The 22,986-nt window shown below is 44.0% G+C and overlaps 1 protein-coding gene across 4 annotated transcripts in view; it reads right to left on the reverse strand.

Annotated features, from left to right (window-relative positions):
- The window catches only part of LOC110492085 (tyrosine-protein phosphatase non-receptor type 12), a 19,619-nt gene extending 1,708 nt beyond the window's left edge, over positions 1 to 17,911 (reverse strand). The window contains exons 1-21 of one of the 4 annotated variants that reach the window (XM_021566093.2): positions 16,556 to 17,911; positions 14,670 to 14,778; positions 14,473 to 14,549; positions 14,268 to 14,363; positions 14,144 to 14,182; positions 13,316 to 13,387; positions 12,878 to 12,937; positions 12,453 to 12,595; positions 9,268 to 9,334; positions 9,016 to 9,093; positions 8,526 to 8,618; positions 8,114 to 8,241; positions 3,485 to 4,263; positions 3,293 to 3,394; positions 2,867 to 3,127; positions 2,582 to 2,716; positions 2,423 to 2,485; positions 2,103 to 2,248; positions 1,453 to 1,480; positions 1,039 to 1,101; positions 690 to 796 (exon numbers count right to left, since the gene is read on the reverse strand). In XM_021566093.2, the coding sequence (XP_021421768.2) occupies positions 690 to 796; positions 1,039 to 1,101; positions 1,453 to 1,480; positions 2,103 to 2,248; positions 2,423 to 2,485; positions 2,582 to 2,716; positions 2,867 to 3,127; positions 3,293 to 3,394; positions 3,485 to 4,263; positions 8,114 to 8,241; positions 8,526 to 8,618; positions 9,016 to 9,093; positions 9,268 to 9,334; positions 12,453 to 12,595; positions 12,878 to 12,937; positions 13,316 to 13,387; positions 14,144 to 14,182; positions 14,268 to 14,363; positions 14,473 to 14,549; positions 14,670 to 14,778; positions 16,556 to 16,681 (2,772 nt within the window). In that variant the 5' untranslated portion in view covers positions 16,682 to 17,911. Of the gene's footprint in view, positions 1 to 689; positions 797 to 1,038; positions 1,102 to 1,452; positions 1,481 to 2,102; positions 2,249 to 2,380; positions 2,486 to 2,581; positions 2,717 to 2,866; positions 3,128 to 3,292; positions 3,395 to 3,484; positions 4,264 to 8,113; positions 8,242 to 8,525; positions 8,619 to 9,015; positions 9,094 to 9,267; positions 9,335 to 12,452; positions 12,596 to 12,877; positions 12,938 to 13,315; positions 13,388 to 14,143; positions 14,183 to 14,267; positions 14,364 to 14,472; positions 14,569 to 14,669; positions 14,779 to 16,555 lie in introns of those variants that run through there. The other 3 variants (XM_021566090.2, XM_021566091.2, XM_021566094.2) reach the window with 3 other exon arrangements.
- Between the last annotated feature and the right edge of the window lie 5,075 nt (positions 17,912 to 22,986).

A 22,986-nucleotide genomic window follows, 5' to 3' on the forward strand; every position in this document is an offset into this window, starting at 1 on the left:
CCATAAAATTCAATATGAGTTCTTAAAGCTAGCATGGAAGTGCATCATTTTATCTGTGTGGGCTAAAAAAAAAATCCTTGACGTAAGTTGAGCCAATGGCAAGTTACGAAAATGTAAGTGTTTTCTTCCCAGGCATAATACAAGGCATTGTTGCTAGGATACGAGGTAACAACAAGGCCTGGAATATGTTAAGGTTTTCAAAAAAAGTACTAAGTGTTTAAGTGTTAAACCTAAAAGGATTAAGAGACAAAAAAGCGATTGTGATTATGTTGAATTGTGTTTGGGAAACAAAGATAGACATGGTTCTATAAAGGTAGTGGTGTTTCATTCAGTACAGAAATGTGTAGGAGGCTCAACTTACCCTGTCCCTCGTCTCAACTTACCCCATACCCGAGGTAAGTTGTGCCAAGAGACCACTTTATGGACCAGCTATGTTTTAAAAACGGTCATTTTGACATGAATTCGGATTATTTCTAGGGATATGCAACATCCTGAAACATATGTACATTTCTTTGTTTGAGAGAATACCATATTTCCCTTGACAGAGATGAATGTAGAAAATGGCTCAATTTATCCCACTCCCCCATACTCAAATAACATCACAGTATAGAAGCACCAGATCCTCCATTTTTTTTAAACTAATAGATCAAGTCTGTCAGTTACTGTGACTCTATGTACATAGCCATTACCTTTGTTCTAGACATGCCCTTCCCACTGTCCTTGTCTGATTTGTTGTCAGCAGTACCAGAGCTGGTTGAGATGCTGTTGACCACCGGCTGCTGGTGCTCCATCTCAGCTAAGAAACAGTCATCAGATGTTTCACAGTTAGGGAGCCATTTAAAAAATGTTTAAAAAGTTCAATTCAATATCATCAAGAGTCATCACTATGTGGGAATAGGGCGGATGGTTGGATTACTGTGATTTGAATCCTCTTAACAAGGAGAGAGATCAGATTTACATGGGCCTGTGGTGTAGTTAAGTGAGACAGAGTTGATAGTTGTAATTGGGGGGGTCTACGTTCTGAGCATTGCAACTCACCACTTCCTGCTGTCGCCAAGGCCACAACGGCTGGAGCAACCAGATGAACAGTCGCCAGGTGCTCTGCACAGGAAACAGACAGAGAATAATCAACAGATTTTGTCTCAAACATCAGATAGCTCAATACCACCCTCCAGCGGCTTGAAAGAGTACCTCCAATCTTTACACTGACATTATGGCTCATCATCTTGACTTCTATTTTGGTAGGTGCAGCTTCTGCATAAATGACTCTATTCAATGATCCCTATTAGGGCATTTTATTGTGTAAGGGAGTAGAGCCCAGAGCAACGACTTTAAGTTGACGGAAGTTGACTTAAGTCTTTGTCAACTCCAAACAGACCGATTGCAGAAGAAGGAAACCACACCAAAAAAGACAGATGGCTTTTCTCAGCCAATACCGTGAAAATAGCTTACCTTGCCGTGAACTCTTTGCCCGGACACTCTGAGTGAACAATTTACAGTGTTGTGTTAATGTACTAAAGTATAAACAACAACTGGAACATCTGAGTCATAGCATGAATCACAAGGAAGACAAAAAATGCTTAGTGATTTTTATATCTCTAAGGGGCATTTAGGAAAGATGTGTTAATCTATGGCACAAAGGGGTAGGTGGCAGCATCCTGTTCTAGACATAACCATTAAATACACATGACTGGTAGAGTAAGAGACTGTGAGTCGCTACTGTCAGGTAGTGTGACCAGAGCCATATATTTCGAGAGTTGGGCTGTTGAGGTTTCTGCATTATGATGCATTTACATGACTACAACATTCTATGGCAGCCATGTTGGCTCCCCATTAACATTCTATGGCAGCCATGTTGGCTCCCCATTAACATTCTATGGCAGCCATGTTGGCTCCCCATTAACATTCTATGGGGACTATTTAAATTCTGCAAAGTAACTGAATGTCTAGAATTAGAACAATATTCTAAATTCTAAAAATAAAAGGCCCAACTCTCTAAATATGGGTATATGAGACCACAGAAATGTAATTGCAAGAACCATCCCCCATTGGAGTTGAATTATTTCTATTATTTCTATTTCTAGCTACAGCATGTCCGCTACCTTGCTCCGATTCATGATTCCATCCAGGAATCTTTTGGGTTGGGAGTTCCCCGACCACTCTGAGGACGTACCGATCCTCTGCTGTGTGGTTGTGGTCTGGCTGCTCAGACTCTGCAGGCAGGGGGCGCTGTTTTGATCAAATGCAACTGCCCAAACAGTAGAACGTCAGATTAGTACACAGTAGATTCATTACGTCGATTGAGACAGAGTTTACACACAGAGCCGTTTACATGTTTATGAATTCTGCCCGGATTGTTAACATCGAGAGCAGCACTCACGTGATGATTGCGAAGGTGGTGGTGATGAAGAGATGTGCTCACCGTCCTGAAGGACCACCATGAAGGATTCTGGGGTTCTCTCAGGTAGAGGCGGAGTCAGTCTCTCTGATCATTCACAAGAAAGCAAACAAGTCAGTGAGGACCCCTCATTATAGGAAAAAGTTACATTGAAAGCATAAAATGGGTGTCACTTTTGCTTACCTGGAGGTGAGAGAGTAGGGACCAGGGGAGGGGGAGGGGGAGGAGGAAGGTTTATAGATGTACAGGGAGCAGGAACCGAAGATACAACTAGGGGAGGCACTGTAACCGGGGGTGACACTGTAACCTGGGGTGATACTGTAATGGGAAAAGGCCAGAGACATAGATTAAAATCACATGGCGTTTTGTGACTATCCGTGTAATATATATATATATTTTTTATGAACAATCAATAAAAAAAAGACCTCTTTATTATTCTGAGAAAAAATACATCTTTGACAAATGTACCTGAGAGTGTTGTCATTTTAACTTTTAAGCTCCTGCTCCTCGTCCAAGATCTCTTCTCCACCAGAGCTGGTGTGTCCCCTAAACGGCCACACCATTCCGAGGATGTTCCAATCCTGCTGTCCTTTGGCCTGTCCTGGACCATCTTCTCTACAGGGACTGAGAGGAGAGGGAAGACAGGAGTGCTCCTACCGGCATCGTTGGCCAACACAAAGGACTCTGGCGTTCTCTCTGGCAGTGGGGGGATGGGCGACAGGGGACTCCCTATGGGGGAGTGCTTATCAAGAAGAGTTTATCAAGAGTACTCACCATTCCTCCGCTCACCATTCCTCCGCTCACCATTCCTCCGCTCAACATTCCGCCACTCAACATTCCGCCACTCACCATTCCTCCACTCACCATTCCGCCACTCACCATTCCGCCACTCACCATTCCTCCACTCACCATTCCCCCCCCTGAGGGCCTCAGCTTCAGCATTAAAAGGGAGGATGATTTCTAACATCTTAGGTTTAGAGATGTTATCCGAGCGCTCTGAGGGGCACAGGAAGATCTTTTTTTTTAGCCCTCCAAATATCTTGTTGGAATATGTTAATCCCACATTTTAAACAGGAAGCATGTCACCTGCACCAGCAGCCAGTACATATGATTCAGCAGTTCTCTCGGGTAATGGAGGTGGACTGTCTTCATCTGAAGAAACTGCACCCGGGGCAGCGTTGGTGGTGGTGAGGGCTGGCAGCTCCATCCGCTGGCTGTTAAGGGTCAGGCTGGGTCCGTTGAAACAGGGGTTCTCTGTCCACTGGCTCAGTGGAGCCTGCTCCTCCTCATCATCAGACCCTTTGCGATCCTGAGCAGCCAGGGGTGAGTCAGGCCCAAAGTAGGGGTCCTCCATGGTGAGACAGAGGGAGTTGGAGAATAAGTTCACAGGAAGCACTGGTATTTCCAGTGGGGTGATCTCTCTATCCATCTCCACCTTCTCTTCCTCCATGGCTATCTGAGAGAACTCCTGAGGCTTGAGTGCCTGAGGGGTTATGATGGGGATACTGGGGCTGGGCTCTTGCCTCAGGTCCTGGCTGGTGGGCAGGTTAGCAGGCTGTGTGTTGTGGAAATAAGGTCTCTGGTAATTAGGCTGTGTCGGTAGCGGGTATGGTGGTCTCTGATTGACGGCCATGTTATTGGGCTGTTTCTTGCGGGGTTGTGGTTTCTGGTTCACAGTCTGTGTTTGTAGGGAGTATGGGCTCTGCTGTTCCCTCTGGCTGTCCCTAGCTCTCAGAGCATTGAGGATGGCTGAGGGGGAGCACTTAGCCGCGTCACACAGTGGGTCAACATGCACTTCTGGGGCAAAGAAGGCCACTGGTATGCCATGATTGGATATCCCACCAGGCTCCTCGCTCTCTGTGTGCCTGGAACAAAATAGGAGTTATCCAGACATTTTATTGAAGTAAGGCCACTGGAGGCATTTTTCTCTATGCGTGAGAACCCTAATTGGCTATTGTGATATGCAGTGCATTCGGAAAGTATTCAGACCCCTTAACCTTTTCCACATTTTGTTACATTACAGCCTTATTCTAAAATGGATTGTTTATTTTCTTCCTGACAATACCCCATAATGACAAATACCCAATACCCTTCACCCCAGTCTGAGGTTCTGAGCATTCTGGAGCAGGTTTTCATCAAGGATCTCTCTGTACTTTGCTCCGTTCATCTTTCCCTCGACCCTGACTAGTCTCCCAGTCCCTGCTCCTGAAAAACATCCCCACAGCATGATGCTGCCACCACCATGATTCACTGTAGGAATTGTGCCCGGTTTCCTCCAGAAGCTTGGCATTCAGGCCAAAGAATTCATTCTTGGTTTCACCAGACCAGAGAATCTTGTTTCTCATGGTCTGAGAGTGCTTTAGGTGCCTTTTGGCAAACTCCAAGTGGGCTGTCATGTGCCTTTTACTGAGGAGTGGCTTCCATCTGGCCACCACGATAAAGGCCTGATTGGTGGAGTTCTGCAGAGATGGTTGTCCTTCTAGAAGGTTCTCCCATCTCCACAGAGGAACTTGTGGGGTTCTTGGTCACCTCCCTGACCATGGCCCTTATCCCCAGATTGCTAATTTTGGCCTTGTGGCCAGCTCTAGAAAGAGTCTTGGTGGATCCAAACTTCTTCCATTTTAGAATGATGGAAGCTACTGTGGTCTTGGGGACTGTAAATGCTGCTGCCTTGACACAATCCTGTCTCAAAGCTCTACGGACAATTCCTTTGACTTCATGGCTTGGTTGTTGCACTGACATGCACTGTCAACTGTGGGACCTTATATAGACAGGTGTGTGTGTTTCAAAATAATGTACAATCAATTGAATTAACTACAGGTGGAATCCAATCAAGTTGTAGAAACATCTCAGGGATGATCAATGGAAACAAAATGCACCTGAGCTCAATATCGAGTCTCATAGCAAAGGGTCTGAATACCTACAGTTGAAGTCAGAAGTTTACATACACCTTAGCCAATTACATTTAAACTCAGTTTTTCACAATTCCTGACATTTAATCCTAGTAAAAATTCCCTGTCTTAGGTCAGTTAGGATCACCACTTTATTTTAAGAATGTAAAATGTCAGAATAATAGTAACGAGAATGATTTATTTCAGCTTTTATTTTGTTCGTCACATGCCCAGTGGGTCAGAAGTTTACATACACTCCATTAGTATTTTGTAGCATTGCCTTTAAATTGTTTAACTTAGGTCAAACATTTCGGGTAGCCTTCCACAAGCTTCCCACAATAAGTTGGGTGAATTTTGGCTCATTCCTCCAGACAGAGCAGGTATAACTGAGTCAGGTTTGTAGGCCTCCTTGCTCGCACATGCTTTTTCAGTTCTGCCCACAAATGTTCTATAGGATTGAGGTCAGGGCTTTGTGATGGCCACTCCAATACCTTGACTTTGTTGTCCTTAAGCCATTTTGCCACAACTTTGGAAGTATGCTTGGGGGTCATTGTCCATTTGGAAGACCCATTAGCGACCAAGCTTTAACTTCCTGACTGATGTCTTGAGATGTTGCTTCAATACATCCACACAATTTCCTCCCTCATGATGCTGTCTATTTTGTGAAGTGCACCAGTCCCTCCTGCAGCAAAGCACCCCCACAACATGATGCTGCCACCCCCGTGCTTCACGGTTGGGATGGTGTTCTTTGGCTTGCAAGCCTCCCCCTTTTTCATCCAAACATAGCGATGGTCATTATGGCCAAACAGTTCTATTTTTGTTTCATTAGACCAGAGGACATTTCTCCCAAAAGTACGACCTTTGTCCCCATGTGCAGTTGCAAACCGTAGTCTGGCTTTTTTATGGAGGTTTTGGAGCAGTGGCTTCTTCCTTGCTGAGGGGCCTTTCAGGTTATGTCGATATAGGACTCGTTTTACAGTGGATATAGATACTTTTATACCTGTTTCCTCCAGAATCTTCACAAGGTCCTTTGCTGTTGTTCTGGGATAGATTTGCACTTTTCGCACCAAAGTACATTCATCTCTAGGAGACAGAACGCGTCTCCTTCCTGAGCGGTATGACAGCTGCGTGGTCCCATGGTGTTTATACTTGCGTACTATTGTTTGTACAGATGAACGTGGTACCTTCAGGAGTTTGGAAATTGTTCCCAAGGATGAACCAGACTTGTGGAGGTCTACAATTTGTTTTCTGAGGTCTTGGTTGATTTATTTAGATTTTCCCATGATGTCAAGCAAGGAGGCACTGAGTTTGAAGGCAGGCCTTGAAGTACATCCACAGGTAAACCTCCATTTGACTCAAATTATGTCAATTAGCCTATCAGAAGCTTCTAAAGCTATGACATTTTCTGGAATTTTCCAAGCTGTTTAAAGGCACAGTCAACTTAGTGTATGTAAACTTTTGACCCACTGGAATTGTGATACAGTGAATTATAAGTGAAATAATCTGTCTGTAAATAATTGTTGGAAAAAATTACTTGTGTCATGCACAAAGTAGAAGTCCTAACTGACTTGCTAAAACTATAGTTTGTTAGCAAGACATTTGTGGAGTGGCTGAAAAAACGGTTTTAATGACTCCAACCTAAGTGTATGTAATCTGACGACTTCAACTGTATGTAAATACGTTTTTTTTTTTTTTTTTTTTGCAAACTTTCTAACAACCTGTTGTTGCTTTGTCATTATGGGGTATTTTGTGTAGATTGATGAAGACATTTTTTATTTAATCCATTTTAGGATATTGCTGTAACTTAACAAAATGTGGAAAAGGTCAAGGGGTCTGAATATTTTCTGAATGCACTGTACATACAAAAGTATGTGGACACCCCTTTCAAATGAGTGGATTTTACTATTTCAGCCACACCCGTTGCTGACAGGAGTATAAAATCGAGCACACAACCACGCAATCTCCATAGCATAACATTGGCACTAGAATGGCCTTACTGAAGAGCTCAGTGAATTTCAAAGTGGTACTGTCATAGGATGCCACCTTTCCAATAAGTCAGTTTAAAAATTTCTGCCCAGCTAGAGCTGTTCCGGTCAACTGTAAGTGCTGTTATTGTGAAATGGAAACATCTCGGAGAAACAACGGCTCAGCTGTGAAGTGGTAGGCCACACAAGCTCACAGAACGGGACCAGCGAGTGCTGAAGCGGGTAGCGTGTAAAAATGCTCTGTCCTCAGTTGCAACACTCACTACCAAGATCCAAACTGCCTCTGGAAGCAAAGTTAGCACAATAACTGTTCGTCGGGAGCTTCATGAAATGGGTTTCCGAAGATCACCATGTGCAATGACAAGCATTGGCTAGAGTGGTGTGAAGCTGGCCGCCATTGGGCTCATGAGCAGTGGAAACGCCATCTGGCGGATGCCAGGAGAATGCTACCTGTAAGGTTTGGTGGAGGAGGAAGTTCCAGTAAAGGGAAATCTTAACGTTATATCATACAATTACATTCTATATGATTCTTTGCTTCCATCTTTGTGGAAACAGTTTGATGAAGGCCTTTCTCCTGTTCCAGAATGACAATGCCCTTGTGCACAAAGCAAGGTCCATACAGAAATGGTTTGTCGCGATCAGTGTGGAAGAACATGACTGGCCTGCACAGAGCCCTGACCTCAACCAAGTTGTTCGTCGAGCAAGTGAGCACATACTTTTGGTCATGTAGTGTATTTTGCTATAGAGATATGCTTCAAGGTTTACAGTAATGCACCATGAAAAAAACTTGAATTGTCAGATCTATGGTTGATGGGGGAAAAGTCTTTACTGTGCGGTACCTGTGTTCTGCCTGTGGTTCCATTTTAGGCTGGGGATCGGGTTCTGGTTCCTGTTCAGCTTCAGACTCCTCACTGAGGTCAGAGAGCTCACTGTCACTGGCTGTAGGGGGTGAGGGGGCCGCTGGCACCTAAACAGTTTAACAAAATTGCACGCTTAATCACTCCCCCTCTGAGAAAGTATTTACATAAAATACAGATCACTGGTCATAGTCTGTGTCTGTTTTGCTGTGTTCCTCTGCCTGTGGTTTAACTGTTGCTACCACATGACCAAACAGCCAGTCTGGTTCCCCTAGCAAGAGTCATTGTGCGCAGAATCTTGGATCTACAAATCACCTTTCATCCCACTATAACTACTACGAACAAAATCAGTGATTCTGCACCTCGCCTTGCTCAAACACGCTGTCTGTCTCACCTCCTCTGTACAGGAAGGGGGGACTGGTGCCATGGACTGCAGGTACTTCTCAAACAGGAACTTGATGGTTCTGTATAGTAGCTCGTACTGTTCCTGTAGTTAAACACAAAACCAGTTCTGTTAGTGTTCAATCGATCCCTTATCAGTTACCACGGCAAGATACTATTGTGAAGCCTTCCAACAAAATAGTAATGAGAGATTGCACGTGGGGAGATGCAACGTTAGAGATTGCTCTAAATATGTGGCTCTACTTGTTACAGATTAAGGCTTCGAGTGGGTTGGCATCAGATAATGTTGAGCTACAGCCTTGCGATAATAGCTCAGATAGAGGCATGTCACACTGTTTGTATGTGCTGTATGTGATTACGCTAAAATAGCACTATGAAGTGAAAACACACACTTGGTCTAAAAGAAGCCTGTCACAACGGATGTGTTTATACACGTGGTTATACGTAAAAACCCTACGAAGAACTCGAAGCGAGAACACTACCTTGGTCTGAACCACAGAAGGCCTCTGTGTTCTCATGTCTTTGACCAGGTCATAGATGTTGAATTCTTCTGTGAGCAGCTGGAAATGAACACAAAAGGCGTCGGTAGCGATCGGTAGGTGACACACACAGTTACAGAAATGGTATCTTTCAGTACAGCACGACATCGACACAGTAGTCTTTTGGTCCTCTGCTCACACTCTGGTTCGGAGGAGATGTTACTGTATAGGGTAGGGCAGGTACCATTATCTCACCTGTGTTTTCACCAGGTTCCAGGTGTAGTCGATGGCACACAGTGCTCCTGTTCTTCCACAGCCAGCACTGCGGTGACAAACAGGAAGAAAACAAGGTTAACGTAAAACACAGTACATTAATTAAGAACCACAAACAAGTACACTATACATTCGTTGTTGACAGTACCAACTAGCGTGATGAAAAGCCTTGCTGAGCTATTAATGTGTAACAGCGCTTTAGCACCCCAGCCTGCAAACTGCAGTGTGTGTGAGTGTACACAGTGTGAGCAGTCACTGCACTGCAGGCTGCTATTAACGCCCTGGCTGTCAACTCTGTCAGCTCTGATCTGGCACATACATTCTGCTGCCTGTCCCTGCAGGCCTGGTCCTTCCTGCTCCTGGCCCACATAGCCTAACTGACAGATAGACTGTCAGACTCTACTCAACAGCCCAGGCACAGTTGAAATCGTCAGTTTACATACACTTAGGTTGGAGTCATTAAAACTAGTTTTTCAACCACTCCACAAATTTCTTGTTAACAAACTATAGTTTTGGCAAGTCGGTTAGGACATCGACTTTGTGCATGACACAAGTCATTTTTCCAACAATTGTTTACAGACAGAATAGTTCACTTATAATTCACTGTATCACAATTCCAGTCGGTCAGAAGTTTACATACACTAAGTTGACTGTGACTTTAAACAGCTTGGAAAATTCCAGAAAATGTTGTCATGGCTTTAGAAGCTTCTGATAGGCTAATTGACATAATTTGAGTCAATTGGAGGTGTACTTGTGGATGTACTTCAAGGCCTACCTTCAAACTCAGTGCCTCTTTGCTTGACATCATGGGAAAATCAAAAGAAATCAGCCAAGACCTCAGAAAACAAATTGTAGACCTCCACAAGTCTGGTTCATCCTTGGGAACAATTTCCAAACGCCTGAAAGTACCACGTTCATTTGTACAAACAATAGTACGCAAGTATAAATACCATGGGACCACGCAGCTGTCATACCGCTCAGGAAGGAGACACGTTCTGTCTCCTAGAGATGAACGTTCTTTGATGCGAAAAGTGAAAATCAATCCCAGAACAACAGCAAATGACCTTGTGAAGATGCTGGAGGAAACGGGTACAAAGGTATCTATATCCACAGTAAAACGAGTCTATATCGACATAACCTGAAAGGCCGCTCAGCAAGGAAGAAGCCACTGCTCCAAAACTGCCATAAAAAAAGCCAGACTACGGTTTGCAACTGCACAATGGGGACAAAGATCGTACTTTGAGAAATGTCCTCTGGTCTGATGAAACAAAAATAGAATTGTTTGGCCATAATGACCATTGTTATTTTTGGAGGAAAAAGGGGGAGGCTTGCAAGCCAAAGAACACCATCCCGACCGTGAAGCACGGGGGTGGCAGCATCATGTCAGCATCATGTTGTGGGGGTGCTTTGCTGCAGGAGGGACTGGTGCACTTCACAAAATAGATGGCATCATGAGGCAGGAAATTGTGTGGTTGTATTGAAGCAACATCTCAAGACATCGGTCAGGAAGTTAAAGCTTGGTTGCAAATGGGTCTTACAAATGGACAATGACCCCAAGCATACTTCCAAAGTTGTGGCAAAATGGCTTAAGGACAACAAAGTCAAGGTATTGGAGTGGCCATCACAAAGCCCTGACCTCAATCCTATAGAAAATTTGTGGGCAGAACTGAAAAACCTGACTCAGTTACACCAGCTCTATCAGGAAGAATGGGCCAAAATTCACCCAACTTATTGTGGGAAGCTTGTGGAAGGCTACCCGGAATGTTTGACCCAAGTTAAACAATTTAAAGGCAATGCTACCAAATACTAATTGAGTGTACTTAAACTTCTGACCCTCTGGGAATGTGATGAAAGAAATAAAAGCTGAAATAAATAATTCTTGTTACTATTATTCTGACATTTCACGTTCTTAAAATAAAGTGGTGATCCTAACTGACCTAAGACAGGGAATTTTTACTAGGATTAAATGTCAGGAATTGTGGAAAAACTGAGTTTAAATGTACTTGGCTAAGGTGTATGTAAACTTCCGACTTCAACTGTAGGTGATATGAGGGCAGCCCAGTCTCCCGTGGAGAGTGAACTGTTCCAAGGAAAACGTGTGTAAGCAGATCTGTCATTTCATACGGTAATACTTTCCTATCCTCAATCCTGCCTGTGGGTTAACTGACTGAGTAGAGAGGAGAGCGTGGGTCTTATGGCACGGGCATGCCTGATGCCTATGACTGAACATTCCGTTCCTGGTGGTTCATCTATCTGTGATGCCTCCTGTAAACCACGCCTGGATGTCAGCCTGGCACACGGACACTTCTATACACTGACTACTGAAGTGTAATGCCATCTGACTGGGGTAAATCATCTCTCGCAATTGGCCCTAATACGGGTTGCTAAAGAGGGTCAATCATAGTCTTATTATAGAGAACAGAGAGAGGGGATAACATGTCTTGTGGAAAACTCTTGATGCATTTGAGGATTTATCTGTTGAGTCTTCTTTCTGGAGTGTCATGCAACACTTGACTCAAGCCTATGACAAACACGTTGTGCAACTTTCAAAGAGGAGGCCTGTCACCACCGATGGAATTTCCGTGTGTCACTGTGGTCATAGTATGGAAAAAAGCGCTGTTCTCTCTCTCGTGTCTTACTCACGAAAGTCAGTCAACAGAGTTATTAAAGGAGGACAGGGTTGAAAAACACATCACCACCACTAGGCCCTCAGATAAGCAACGGACTTACACTCGGTTACCTTTTCACTGGCTTAGCATGCAGTGCTAAGTACTTTTGAGTTCATGTGTTAGCTGTAACCATGGCCAGAGACAGTCAGAGAAAAGGAAAAGATATACGAGTGTTTGTTGTAACACCCACTGTCGCCTGACGGCCATCCGCCCACAAACACTTCCTGTCTGTGTTTCTAAGAGAAGAGGGAGGTGCCTGAGCATAAAGGGGTCTACAACAGGAGGCCCACAAGAATGTGTTCCACCTACGTAACAATTACCATTTCATGAGAAAGGACCCCACAGCATCATAGATAGAGATATATGACTGCCTAGCATTAGATGCAAAGGGAACCTAACTTTCCGTGCTTTGCGATGGTTTATTGACTCTCCGTATCAGACAATGATTCATACACACAGTACACAGTTAACTTAAAGTAGGGGGGTTGGAGAGCTGACCTGCAGTGGATACAGATGGGTACATCCTCATGGGCCTGGTAAGCTCTCATCTCCTGCAGGAGCTCCAGGATGGGAGGGATGGTGTCTGGGACCCCGTGGTCCGGCCAGTTGATATAGTGCAGCTGTCTCAGGGTACGACTCCACTAAGGGACAAACAACAAAGTTCAATGTTAACACAGACAGGGAGACACACCAGGAGACCTGTGTACTCACACGGGGCTTCCTGTTTACCCCTACCTCGTGATGTTAGTTTTGAGGGGATTTATTGCTGACATGCTCGGCACCAAAGTATACTACAATTCCACCCACAAAATATTCCATCACAACTTTGCGTTTTTAAGCATTTATGTCCTCAGATTCTATCCATGATAGTTTCTAATTAAAGCTGCATTTCAGTTTATAGTAAGGGTATAAACAGTACTTACATTGCGGTAGGTCACTCTTAGGTTCCTGCTCACATAGTCTCCTTTACTCTCCTCTGAGTCCTGTACACAAACACACAGAGTTGGCAGTTTAGCATTATTTTCACACAGAAAACCTGCAGAGGCTAGTCTTTTTAACCTGAGAATGACATTAGTATACTACATTTACTTGACACAAGTGATTATCAATGTTTAGGCATATTTCAGGCATGTTTGAGGAGAACCCCAGAAATTAGAATCCCATAGCAAAAATGACTAAGCACATCAACATATTTTTTAAGGGCCTGTATCTGGATTTTCAAAGGTTGCATTCATCTACCATTCTTGACAACTGATCACTGCAGTGTAGATAACCTAGTTATGGTTAAGAGGCCATTTGACCAACCAAATCAGGAAGTGGTCAGAGAGCGAGAAAGAGAGAGGAAGTAGCCTACTACTCACGCAGTAAATAGTAAACGGGTCACACACAAAAGGTTCCTCTTGTTTCTTTGGCCAGTAGCGCTCACACTTTTTCTACAAAAGAGTAACACAAACAGTCTTCAATGCGCATAAAGCCACAACACCGACCATTTTAGTAACACAGTATTTGACTATGAAATGCAGTGTAAGCAGTGGTGTAAAGTACTTAAGTAAAAATACTTTAAAGTACTACTTAAGTAGTTTTTGGGGTATCTGTACTTTACTTTACTATTTATATTTTTGACAACTTTTACTTTTACTTCACGACATTCCTAAAGAAAATAATGTACTTTTTTTTTTACCCCATACAGTTTCCCTGACACCCAAATGTACTCATTACATGTTGAACGCTTAGCAGGACAGAAAATTGTTAAATTCACACACTTATCAAGACAACATCCCTGGTCATCCTACTGCCTCTGATCTGGTTCACTCACTAAACACAAATGCTTAGTTTGTAAATGATGTCTGAGTATTGGAGTGTGTCCCAGGCTATCCGTAAATAAAAAAAACACAAGAAAATTGTGTCGTTTGCTTAATGTAAGGATTTTTTTTTATTATTCATACTTTTACTTTTGATACTGAAGTATATTTTAGCAATCACATGTACTTTTGATTTTTAGGTATATTAAAACCAAATACTGTTAGACTTTTACGCCAGTAGAATTTTACTGGGTGACTTTCACTTTTACTTTAGTCATTTTCTATTAAGGTATCTTTTACTCAAGTATGACAATTGAGTACTTTTTCCACCACTGAGTGTAATAATACAGAAGTGTATAGTGTACATGAGCATAGAGAGTGACTTACCCTGCCCATCTCAAACTCCCTGCAAACCATCACTATGACCTGTTAGAAGACAAGATCACCATCAGTCCATCAGTATACCAACCCCACCAGAGAAAGAGAGACACACACAGAGACAGAGTTGTACCTCTGTGTCATACTCCCAGAGCATCCTCCAGAAGTCCAGCACGGTGTGGGGAAGAGGGCCCTGGGTGGCAATGTAGGCCCTGGCCCCTGACACTCCCTGGGGGTACGCAGAGCACAGTGTCACACACTTGTCCACCTGGGACTCTGCTGCAAATACTCTTCTATTGTACAGTCTAGTATACCAGGACAAAGTCCCATCACCCTACCTTGATGAAGCTGGCATTGATGTAGTCATTATCGTTCTTGGAGGTGGTGAGGGACAGTTTCACTCTGCTGTGGTCAACTGAAGGGAAATGAGGACGCTATTGTAGTGAGATGTAGTAGTGAAAGGTTATAGTGAGGACTGCATAAATATACCACTTCAAACCACTGCATTAGACTGTAACGGTAAAAGCTGACTTACAGGGAACAATGTCCTTGTATCGGTTCTTCTTCACGTTCTCCTGCTTATCTGCTATCTTTGTGGGGTAGGTTTTGTCAGTGCGGTACTTGGTGGACTGGCGTTTGAGCCTCTGCAACAGAGGGAAGTGAGGCAAATATTAGAGAACCCAACACGTATGTTTGCATGTGAAGGAGGGAAGGGTTTATCCCAGTCTGGCTAACGCTTCGATCTATGTGGCTAAATGTGAGGGTGTCTAATTACCTTGTTCCTCTGGGGAACTGGAAGCAAGTAGCCATAGACAATGAGGTTGCCGTTGTCACAGTTCCCATGTCTGAGTCTAGTACCTGCCCACCATGGTTTGCATTTACAGTTCTCTTCAGTGTTAATTGAGAGGAGAGACAGTTGAACTGCAATAAGTTGTCACTCCTCCCCAGAGCTAAATTCAGTGTTATAGTCACACCCTGTACACTCTGTGGGTAACACTGTGACACCACTACTACTTCCAAAGCTTTTTATCAGCTCTGGCATGGCTCAAACGTACAGACATTAGCTTACTGGAAACAGCCCTAGCCATAGACTAAGAGAGAACTTCCAGTCATCAGTGACTCCATTCCAATTAGTAGTGAATGAGTGGCATTCCAAATAAAGCCCCAGAGTGCCCCTTCCTGGTCCTCTGTATCTCAAACACACTGGTCTTTTTGTTCAGGCCCAGTTCTCACAGACGGCCCGAACACAAGGCTGATGCAGAGCAGGCCGGGAGCAGACATCTGCACCCTGCAGACCATAGAGCTCTTTTTGTTCCACAAGGAAGTGATGTGAGCTCTGTTCCCCCGGGTGGTCAGGACGGCAGGGGCATGACACAAGCAGGGCGGCGTGCGGAGAGAGAGGAGAGGAGAGTAGGCCCAACACCCTCAGTCACAGAGGTGTCACTCCTCACCATGGCGATGGTCCACAGGTGATGCCATCCATGGGAACAGGACCATGGGGTGGCCCGAGGCGGCGTTGGTCAGACTTACTTACTTACATTCTGTCAACAAACTATCTGTTGATAGGAAACTGCTTGCTAAGATTACGGTTAGGTTTAGAATAAGGGTAAGGGTTTGGGTTAGAGCTAGGGTTAGTAGTTAGTTGAAATGTTACTAATAGCGGGTCGAGCGTCCACAGATGGACTATCCAAACAGTTTTACCACAGAGTTTTAGTTGAAGTGCACCGGTGATTGATGTCACCGTGTATACGCTGCTTCACTTGGCCTTATTAACAGGCTTCTGTCATATCCATTTGCATTTGTAGCGCAAGAGTCCGTCAGTCACTGTGTGTGTGCGTGTCTGTGTGTGTGTGTCTGTGCGCGCGTGTGTTCGCGTATATGTGTATTTGTCTGCGTGTGTGTGTTTAAGCGCGCGTGTGTGTGTGTGTGCAGGGTGGGTGGTGGTGGGGGGCTCGTTCTACATCAATAACATTACATTTGCCTGTAGATCTCCTTCCTTGTATGGGGGCCTTTAGAAACAGGCAGCAGTGCAGTAAGAGGAAGCTAATAAGCAGTCGTTGGGGATTGACTGACAACCCATACAGAAATAGCACAACATACAGTAAATAGTATGTCTCTCCTCTGAGCATGACATTCTTTTGTACAATTCTTCTTGGGACATTGACAGAGTTCTGTCCAGTGGAATGAAACAGTTTGGCTTCACACAACAGCTCTCTATGTCCGCCCACACTCACATCCAAACAAATACACACACACAGTGCTCTCTAAGCTTAGACATCACAGCAGAGGTAAAGACCGCACCACTCCAACGCCAACAGAGTTAATCCACTTGTTGATGAAGTGAGACAGCTCGGAACCCGTCCCGTGTCTGAGAGAGGAGCCCCCCTGTAACAGAATGATCAAATAAAGAGAATAACTCACCAAGAACTCCCCGGTGAAGCCACTCTCCGCCTCCTCCACCTCAGCCTCCTTGCTCTCCACTTGAGCCAGGAAGCCCCTCAGTATCCAGGCTTGCTGCTCCATGGCTGGCCTGTTGGGGCTTGGCATGTGCTGCTGCTGCTGCCTGGCATGTCAGGACACACAGGGCCACGGGGCCATGAAGGGGGGGGCCGCTGTCTGGGACCTGGGGGTGTCTCTGCTCCAAGGGGCTGGGGTACTACCCTACAGCGGTTAGTATCACACTGAGGATGAAGAACTATGCTAAAAGGCACAAGGCACTTCTGTCAGAGCTGTCTTCAGTTTCGAGGAAACAGCAGCAGCGAGTTAACAGGCTCTGTGGTCAGATTAAAAATATCACCGCGCCCCCTAGTCTCTCTCTCACTGGGTCCTAGAGCGAGCCCTGTTCAGGAAGCACCTCAGCACGGTGTGTGTGAGGGAAAGAGAGAGAGGCAGACATAGACACAGAGAGATAGAAACGAAGATAGACATAGATGTACTGACACATGTACGCACACACATGCTTGAACAGCTGTTCCAGCCCAGCCCTAGAGTGTGCTGGAGGCGGTCCAGCTTGTTGAACCACATTCAGAACACACAGTTAAGAGTAGAGAGGGAGGGCCAGGAGGGAGGGGCGGGGCGGGGCGGGGTGGAGGTTGGCTCAGATCATGTATGACGGGTAACTCCCTCCCTCTTTCTCTCTGGCATTCCCCTTCACAGTCCAGCTGGTCCACTGACCTTCAGGCACTGAGCACAGGGACAGCGCATCACCATTTAGGATTCAGAACTCCTGAAAGAGCACTCAATCCATGTTAATCCCATACAATACCATTGAACTATCAGGCAGAATTGTAGAGATGATATGGTGCAAGGATAAAGCTGTCTAAACAGTTCCGATTGGGACTACTGTAAGAGAGAGAGAGAAAGAGCTGGCATCAAAGTTCCAGAACCAGTTGTACTCATACTGGCAGTATCATGTCTTCTATAAAAAAAAATACCTTAGTACAATGACTTACTTGGTACATTCACTTTCTCTCCTCTGAGATAGCTTGTCTTAACAGTTGTTAAAACATCTGCATCATGCCTATTCTATTTTGGTGCTTGGGTGTAACCTATCACAGTAGGCTGTGAGAGGAGGCCGGCTCTTAATAATGGCTGGGATGGAGTAAATGGAATGGTATCCAACCCATGGAAACCACTCGTTTGGCGTTTTTGATACCATTACATGTATTCCATTCTAGCAATTAAAATGAGCCCGTCCTCCGCAATTAAGGTACCACATACCGCCTGTGATCTCTATGTGTGTTGCCACCAGATAGAGAGACAACTGTCTCAACTGAGACCTGAAAATAGCTGTGCAGGGACACTCCCCATCCAACCTGACAGAGCTTGAGAGGATCTGCAGAGAAGAATGGGAGAAACTCCCCAAATACAGGTGTGCCAAGCTTGTAGTGTCATACCCAAGAAGACCTGAAGCTGTAATCGCAGCCAAAGGTGCGTCAACAAAGTACTGAGTAAAGGGTCTGAAAACATATGTAAAAGTGATATTTCCGTTTAATAAAAAATAAAAAATGTTTTAGAATAAGACTCTAACGTAACAAAATGGCGAGAAAGTTAAGGGGTCTGAATACTTTTAGAAAGCACAGGAAAATAACTTTGAAAGTTTCTTCAAGTGCTGTTGCAAAAACTATCAAGCGCTATGATGAAACTGGTTCTCATGGGGACCGACACAGGAAAGGAAGACCCAGAGTTACCTCTGTTGCAGAGGATAAGTTCATTAGAGTTACCAGCCCAAAAAATTGCAGCCGAGGTAAATGGTTCTCAGAGTTCAAGTAACAGACACACATCAACTATTCAGAGGAGACTGCGTGAATCAGGCCTTCATGGTCGAATTGCTGCAAGAAACCACGACTAAAGGACACCAATAAGAAGAAGAGACTTGCTTGGGCCAAGAAAAAGTAGCAATGGACATTAGACCGGTTGAAATCTGTCCTTTGGTCTGATGAGTCCAAATTTGAGATTTTTGGTTCCAACAGCCTTGTCTATGTGAAACGCAAAGTAGGTGAACGGATGATCTCCGCATTTGTAGTTCCCGCCGTGAAGCACGGAGGAGGATATGTGATGGTGTGGGGTTGCTTTGCTGATGCCACTGTCTGATTTCTTTACAATTCAAGTCACACTTAACCAGTATGACTACCACAGCATTCTGAAGCGATACACCATCCCATCTGACTTGTGCTTAGTGGGAATATAATTAGTTGTTTTAACAGGACAATGACCCAACACACCTCCAGGCTGTGAAAGGGCTATTTGACCAAGAAGGAGAGGGATGGAGTGCTGCATCAGATCACCGTGCCTCCACAATCACCCGACCTCAACCCAATTGAGCTGGTTTGGGATGAGTAGGACCGCAGAGGGAAGGAAAAGCAGGCAACAAGTGCTCAGCATTTGTGGGAACTCCTTCAAGACTGTTGGAAAAGCATTCCAGGTGAAGCTGGTTGAGAGAATGCCAAGAGTTTGCAAGGCTGTCATCAGGCAAAGGGTGGTCACTTTGAAGAATCTCAAATATAAAATATTTGGATTGTTTAACACTTCTTTGGTAACTATATGATTCCATATGTGTTATTTCATAATGTTGACATCTTCACTATTATTCTACAATGTAGAAATTAGTAAAAAAATAAAGAAAAACCCTTGAATGAGTTGGTGGCAGCTTCAATAAATAGTCCCGCTAAACATCAGTCTCAATGTCAATAGTGAAGAGGTGACTCCAGGATGCTGGGCTTCTAGGCAGAGTTGCAAAGAAAAAGCCATATCTCAGACTGGCCAATAAAAGATTAAGATGGGCAAAAGAACACAGACCCTGGACAGAGGAATTCTGCCTAGAAGGCCAGCATCCCGGAGTTGCCTCTTCACTGTTGACGTTGAGGCTGGTGTTTTGCAGGGACAATTTATTGAAGCTGCCAGTTAAGGACTTGTGAGACATCTGTTTCTCAATCTAGACACTCTAATGTACTTGTCCTCTTGCTCGGTTGTGCACCGGGGCCTCCCACTCCTCTTTTTATTCTGGTTAGAGCCAGTTTGCGCTGTTCTATGAAGGGAGTAGTACACAGAGTTGTACGAGATCTTCAGTTTCTTGGTAATTTCTCGCATGGAATAGCCTTCATTTCTCAGAACAAGAATAGACTGATGAGTTTCAGAAGAAAGCCTTTGTTTCTGGCCATTTTGAGCCTGTAACCGAACCCACAAATGCTGATGCTCCAGATACTCGACTAGTCTAAAGAAGGCCAGTTTTATTGCTTCTTTAATCAGTGCAAGTGTTCAGCTGTGCTAACATAATTTCAAAAGGGTTTTCTAATGATCAATTAACCTTTTAAAATGATGAACTTGGATTAGCTAACACAACGTGCCATTGGAACACAGGAGCGATGGTTGCTAATAATGGGCCTCTGTACGCCTATGTAGATATTCCATTAAAAATCAGCCGTTTCCAGCTACAGTAGCCATTTGCAACATTAACAATGTCTACACTGTATTTCTGATCAATTTGATGTTATTTTAATGTACAAAAAAATGTGCTTTTCTTTCAATAACAAGGACATTTCTAAGTGACCCCAAACTTTTGAATGGTAGCATACATATTGTAAATATGAAAATAGAAAACAATATTTCAGACCAAATGCTTGCATGTCAAGCTTAGATTTACGTTTGTGATATCCACCTATCTGCAAGAATGACCAATGGCATAACACCTTATTGATATGAAAATTCAACCAACCAATCGGAACACATAACATCTAATACATACAGTGGGGCAAAAAAGTATTTAGTCAGCCACCAATTGTGCAAGTTCTCCCACTTAAAAAGATGAGAGACGCCTGTAATTTTCATCATAGGTACACTTCAACTATGACAGACAAAATGAGAATATAAATCTAGAAAATCACATTGTAGGATTTTTAATGAATTTATTTGCAAATGATGGTGGAAAATAAGTATTTGGTCAATAACAAAAGTGTATCTTAATACTTTGTTATATACCCTTTGTTGGCAATGACAGAGGTCAAACGTTTTCAAAATCTCACAATACATGGCCCCATTCATTCTTTCCTTTACACGGATCAGTCGTCCTGGTCCCTTTGCAGAAAAACAGCCCCAAAGCATGATGTTTCCACCCCCATGCTTCACAGTAGGTATGGCGTTCTTTGGATGCAACTCAGCATTCTTTGTCCTCCAAACACGACGAGTTGAGTTTTTACCAAAATGTTCTATTTTGGTTTCATCTGACCATATGACATTCTCCCAATCTTCTTCTGGATCATCCAAATGCTCTCTAGCAAACTTCAGACGGGCCTGGACATGTACTGGCTTAAGCAGGGGGACACGTCTGGCACTGCAGGATTTGAGTCCCTGGCGGCGTAGTGTGTTACTGATGGTAGGCTTTGTTACTTTGGTCCCAGCTCTCTGCAGGTCATTCACTAGGTCCCCCCGTGTGGTTCTGGGATTTTTGCTCACCGTTCTTGTGATCATTTTGACCCCACGGGGTGAGATCTTGCATGGAGCCCCAGATCGAGGGAGATTATCAGTGGTCTTGTATGTCTTCCGTTTCCTAATAATGGCTCCCACAGTTGATTTCTTCAAACCAAGCTGCTTACCTATTGCAGATTCAGTCTTCCCAGCCTGGTGCAGGTCTACAATTTTGTTTCTGGTGTCCTTTGACAGCTCTTTGGTCTTGGCCATAGTGGAGTTTGGAGTGTGACTGTTTGAGGTTGTGAACAGGTGTCTTTTATACTGATAACAAGTTCAAACAGGTGCCATTAATACAGGTAACGAGTGGAGGACAGAGGAGCCTCTTAAAGAAGAAGTTACAGGTCTGTGAGAGCCAGAAATCTTGCTTGTTTGTAGGTGACCAAATACTTATTTTCCACCATAATTTGAAAATAAATTCATTAAAAATCCTACAATGTGATCTTCTGGAATTTTTAGTTGAAGTGTACCTATGATGAAAATTACAGGCCTCTGTCATCTTTTTAAGTGGGAGAACTTGCACAATTGGTGGCTGACTAAATACTTTTTTGCCCCACTGTATTTCTGCAGTGTCAAGTGGAAACATACCCAACCCTGTTGCATTCTCATCTGCTGAATTCCACTTGCACACTATAAACAAAATGAGGAATGCAATACCCTGCACATCAAAACACCCACATACAATCAGTACAAGACAAAAAAATGTTGGTCGGTCCCACGTTCTTAGCACGCAATCAGGACATCAAGTTTGTGACTCTACAAATTTCTTGAATGCATTTGCTCTTTGTTTTGGTTTCAGATTATTTTGTGGCCAATAGGAATTAATAGTAAATAATGTATTGTGGCCTTTTGGAGTCGATAAGAGTAGATTGTATTTCTGAACATTTCTACATGAATGTGGATGCTACCATGATTACAGATAACCCTGAATGAATCGTGAATAATGATGAGTGAGAAAGCTACAGTTTCACAAATAACATATCCCCAAGACATGCTAACCTCTCACCCTTACTGTGACAGTGGAGGTTGAGGGGGGGGGGGGGGGGGGGGGGGGGGGGGGGGGGGGAGAAGTTGCTGTCCTGGCACCACACTGCTAAGTCTCTGACCTCCTCTCTGTAATCGTAATGATACATGGGACGTACAGTATATAGCGCTTTTCAAGGACTCAAAGTCGCTTTGCGATTGTAGAAATTAAAAGAAAAACAAAAAGAGGATTTTAAAGAAAACATCAGACCAAACAAAAACATGAATAAACAGAGGGGTCAAAGGGAAAGAATGTGTTGGATCAGTGTATAGGGAAGGTAGGGCTGGGATTTAGATATGAAACCGGTTTAGGGTAAGGGGAGGGATTGAGGTTAGGATATAAATCCAGTTCAGGGTAAGGGGAAGGATAAAAGTGTTGGTTAGTTGCTGCTCAGCATGGGGAAGAGAGGAGTGGTGAAGGGGGAGGGGGCGGGTAGTCCACCTGGGGAAGTCCAGGATCCAATTGCAGAGGCAGGTGTTCAGTCCCAGGATCCTCAGTTCGGTGATGAGCTTGGAAGGGACTATGGTGTTGAACGGTGAGCTATAGTCTGTGAACAGCATTCTTACATACAGTTGACATACACCTTAGCCAAATACATTTAAACTCGGTTTTTCACAATTCCTGATATTTAATTCTAGTAAAAATCCCCTGTCTTAGGGCAGTTAGGATCACCGCTTTCTTTTAAGAATGTGAAATGTCTGAATAATAGTAACGAGAATGATTTATTTAACTTTTTATTTATTTCATCACATTCCCAGTGGGTCAGATGTGTATATACACTCAATTAGTACTTTGTAGCATTGCCTTTAAATTGTTTAACTTGGGTCAAACATTTCGGTTAGCCTTCCACAAGCTTCCCACAATA

The sequence above is a fragment of the Oncorhynchus mykiss genome, chromosome 16 (genome assembly GCF_013265735.2).
Source record: "Oncorhynchus mykiss isolate Arlee chromosome 16, USDA_OmykA_1.1, whole genome shotgun sequence".
NCBI classification, from domain to species: domain Eukaryota; kingdom Metazoa; phylum Chordata; class Actinopteri; order Salmoniformes; family Salmonidae; genus Oncorhynchus; species Oncorhynchus mykiss.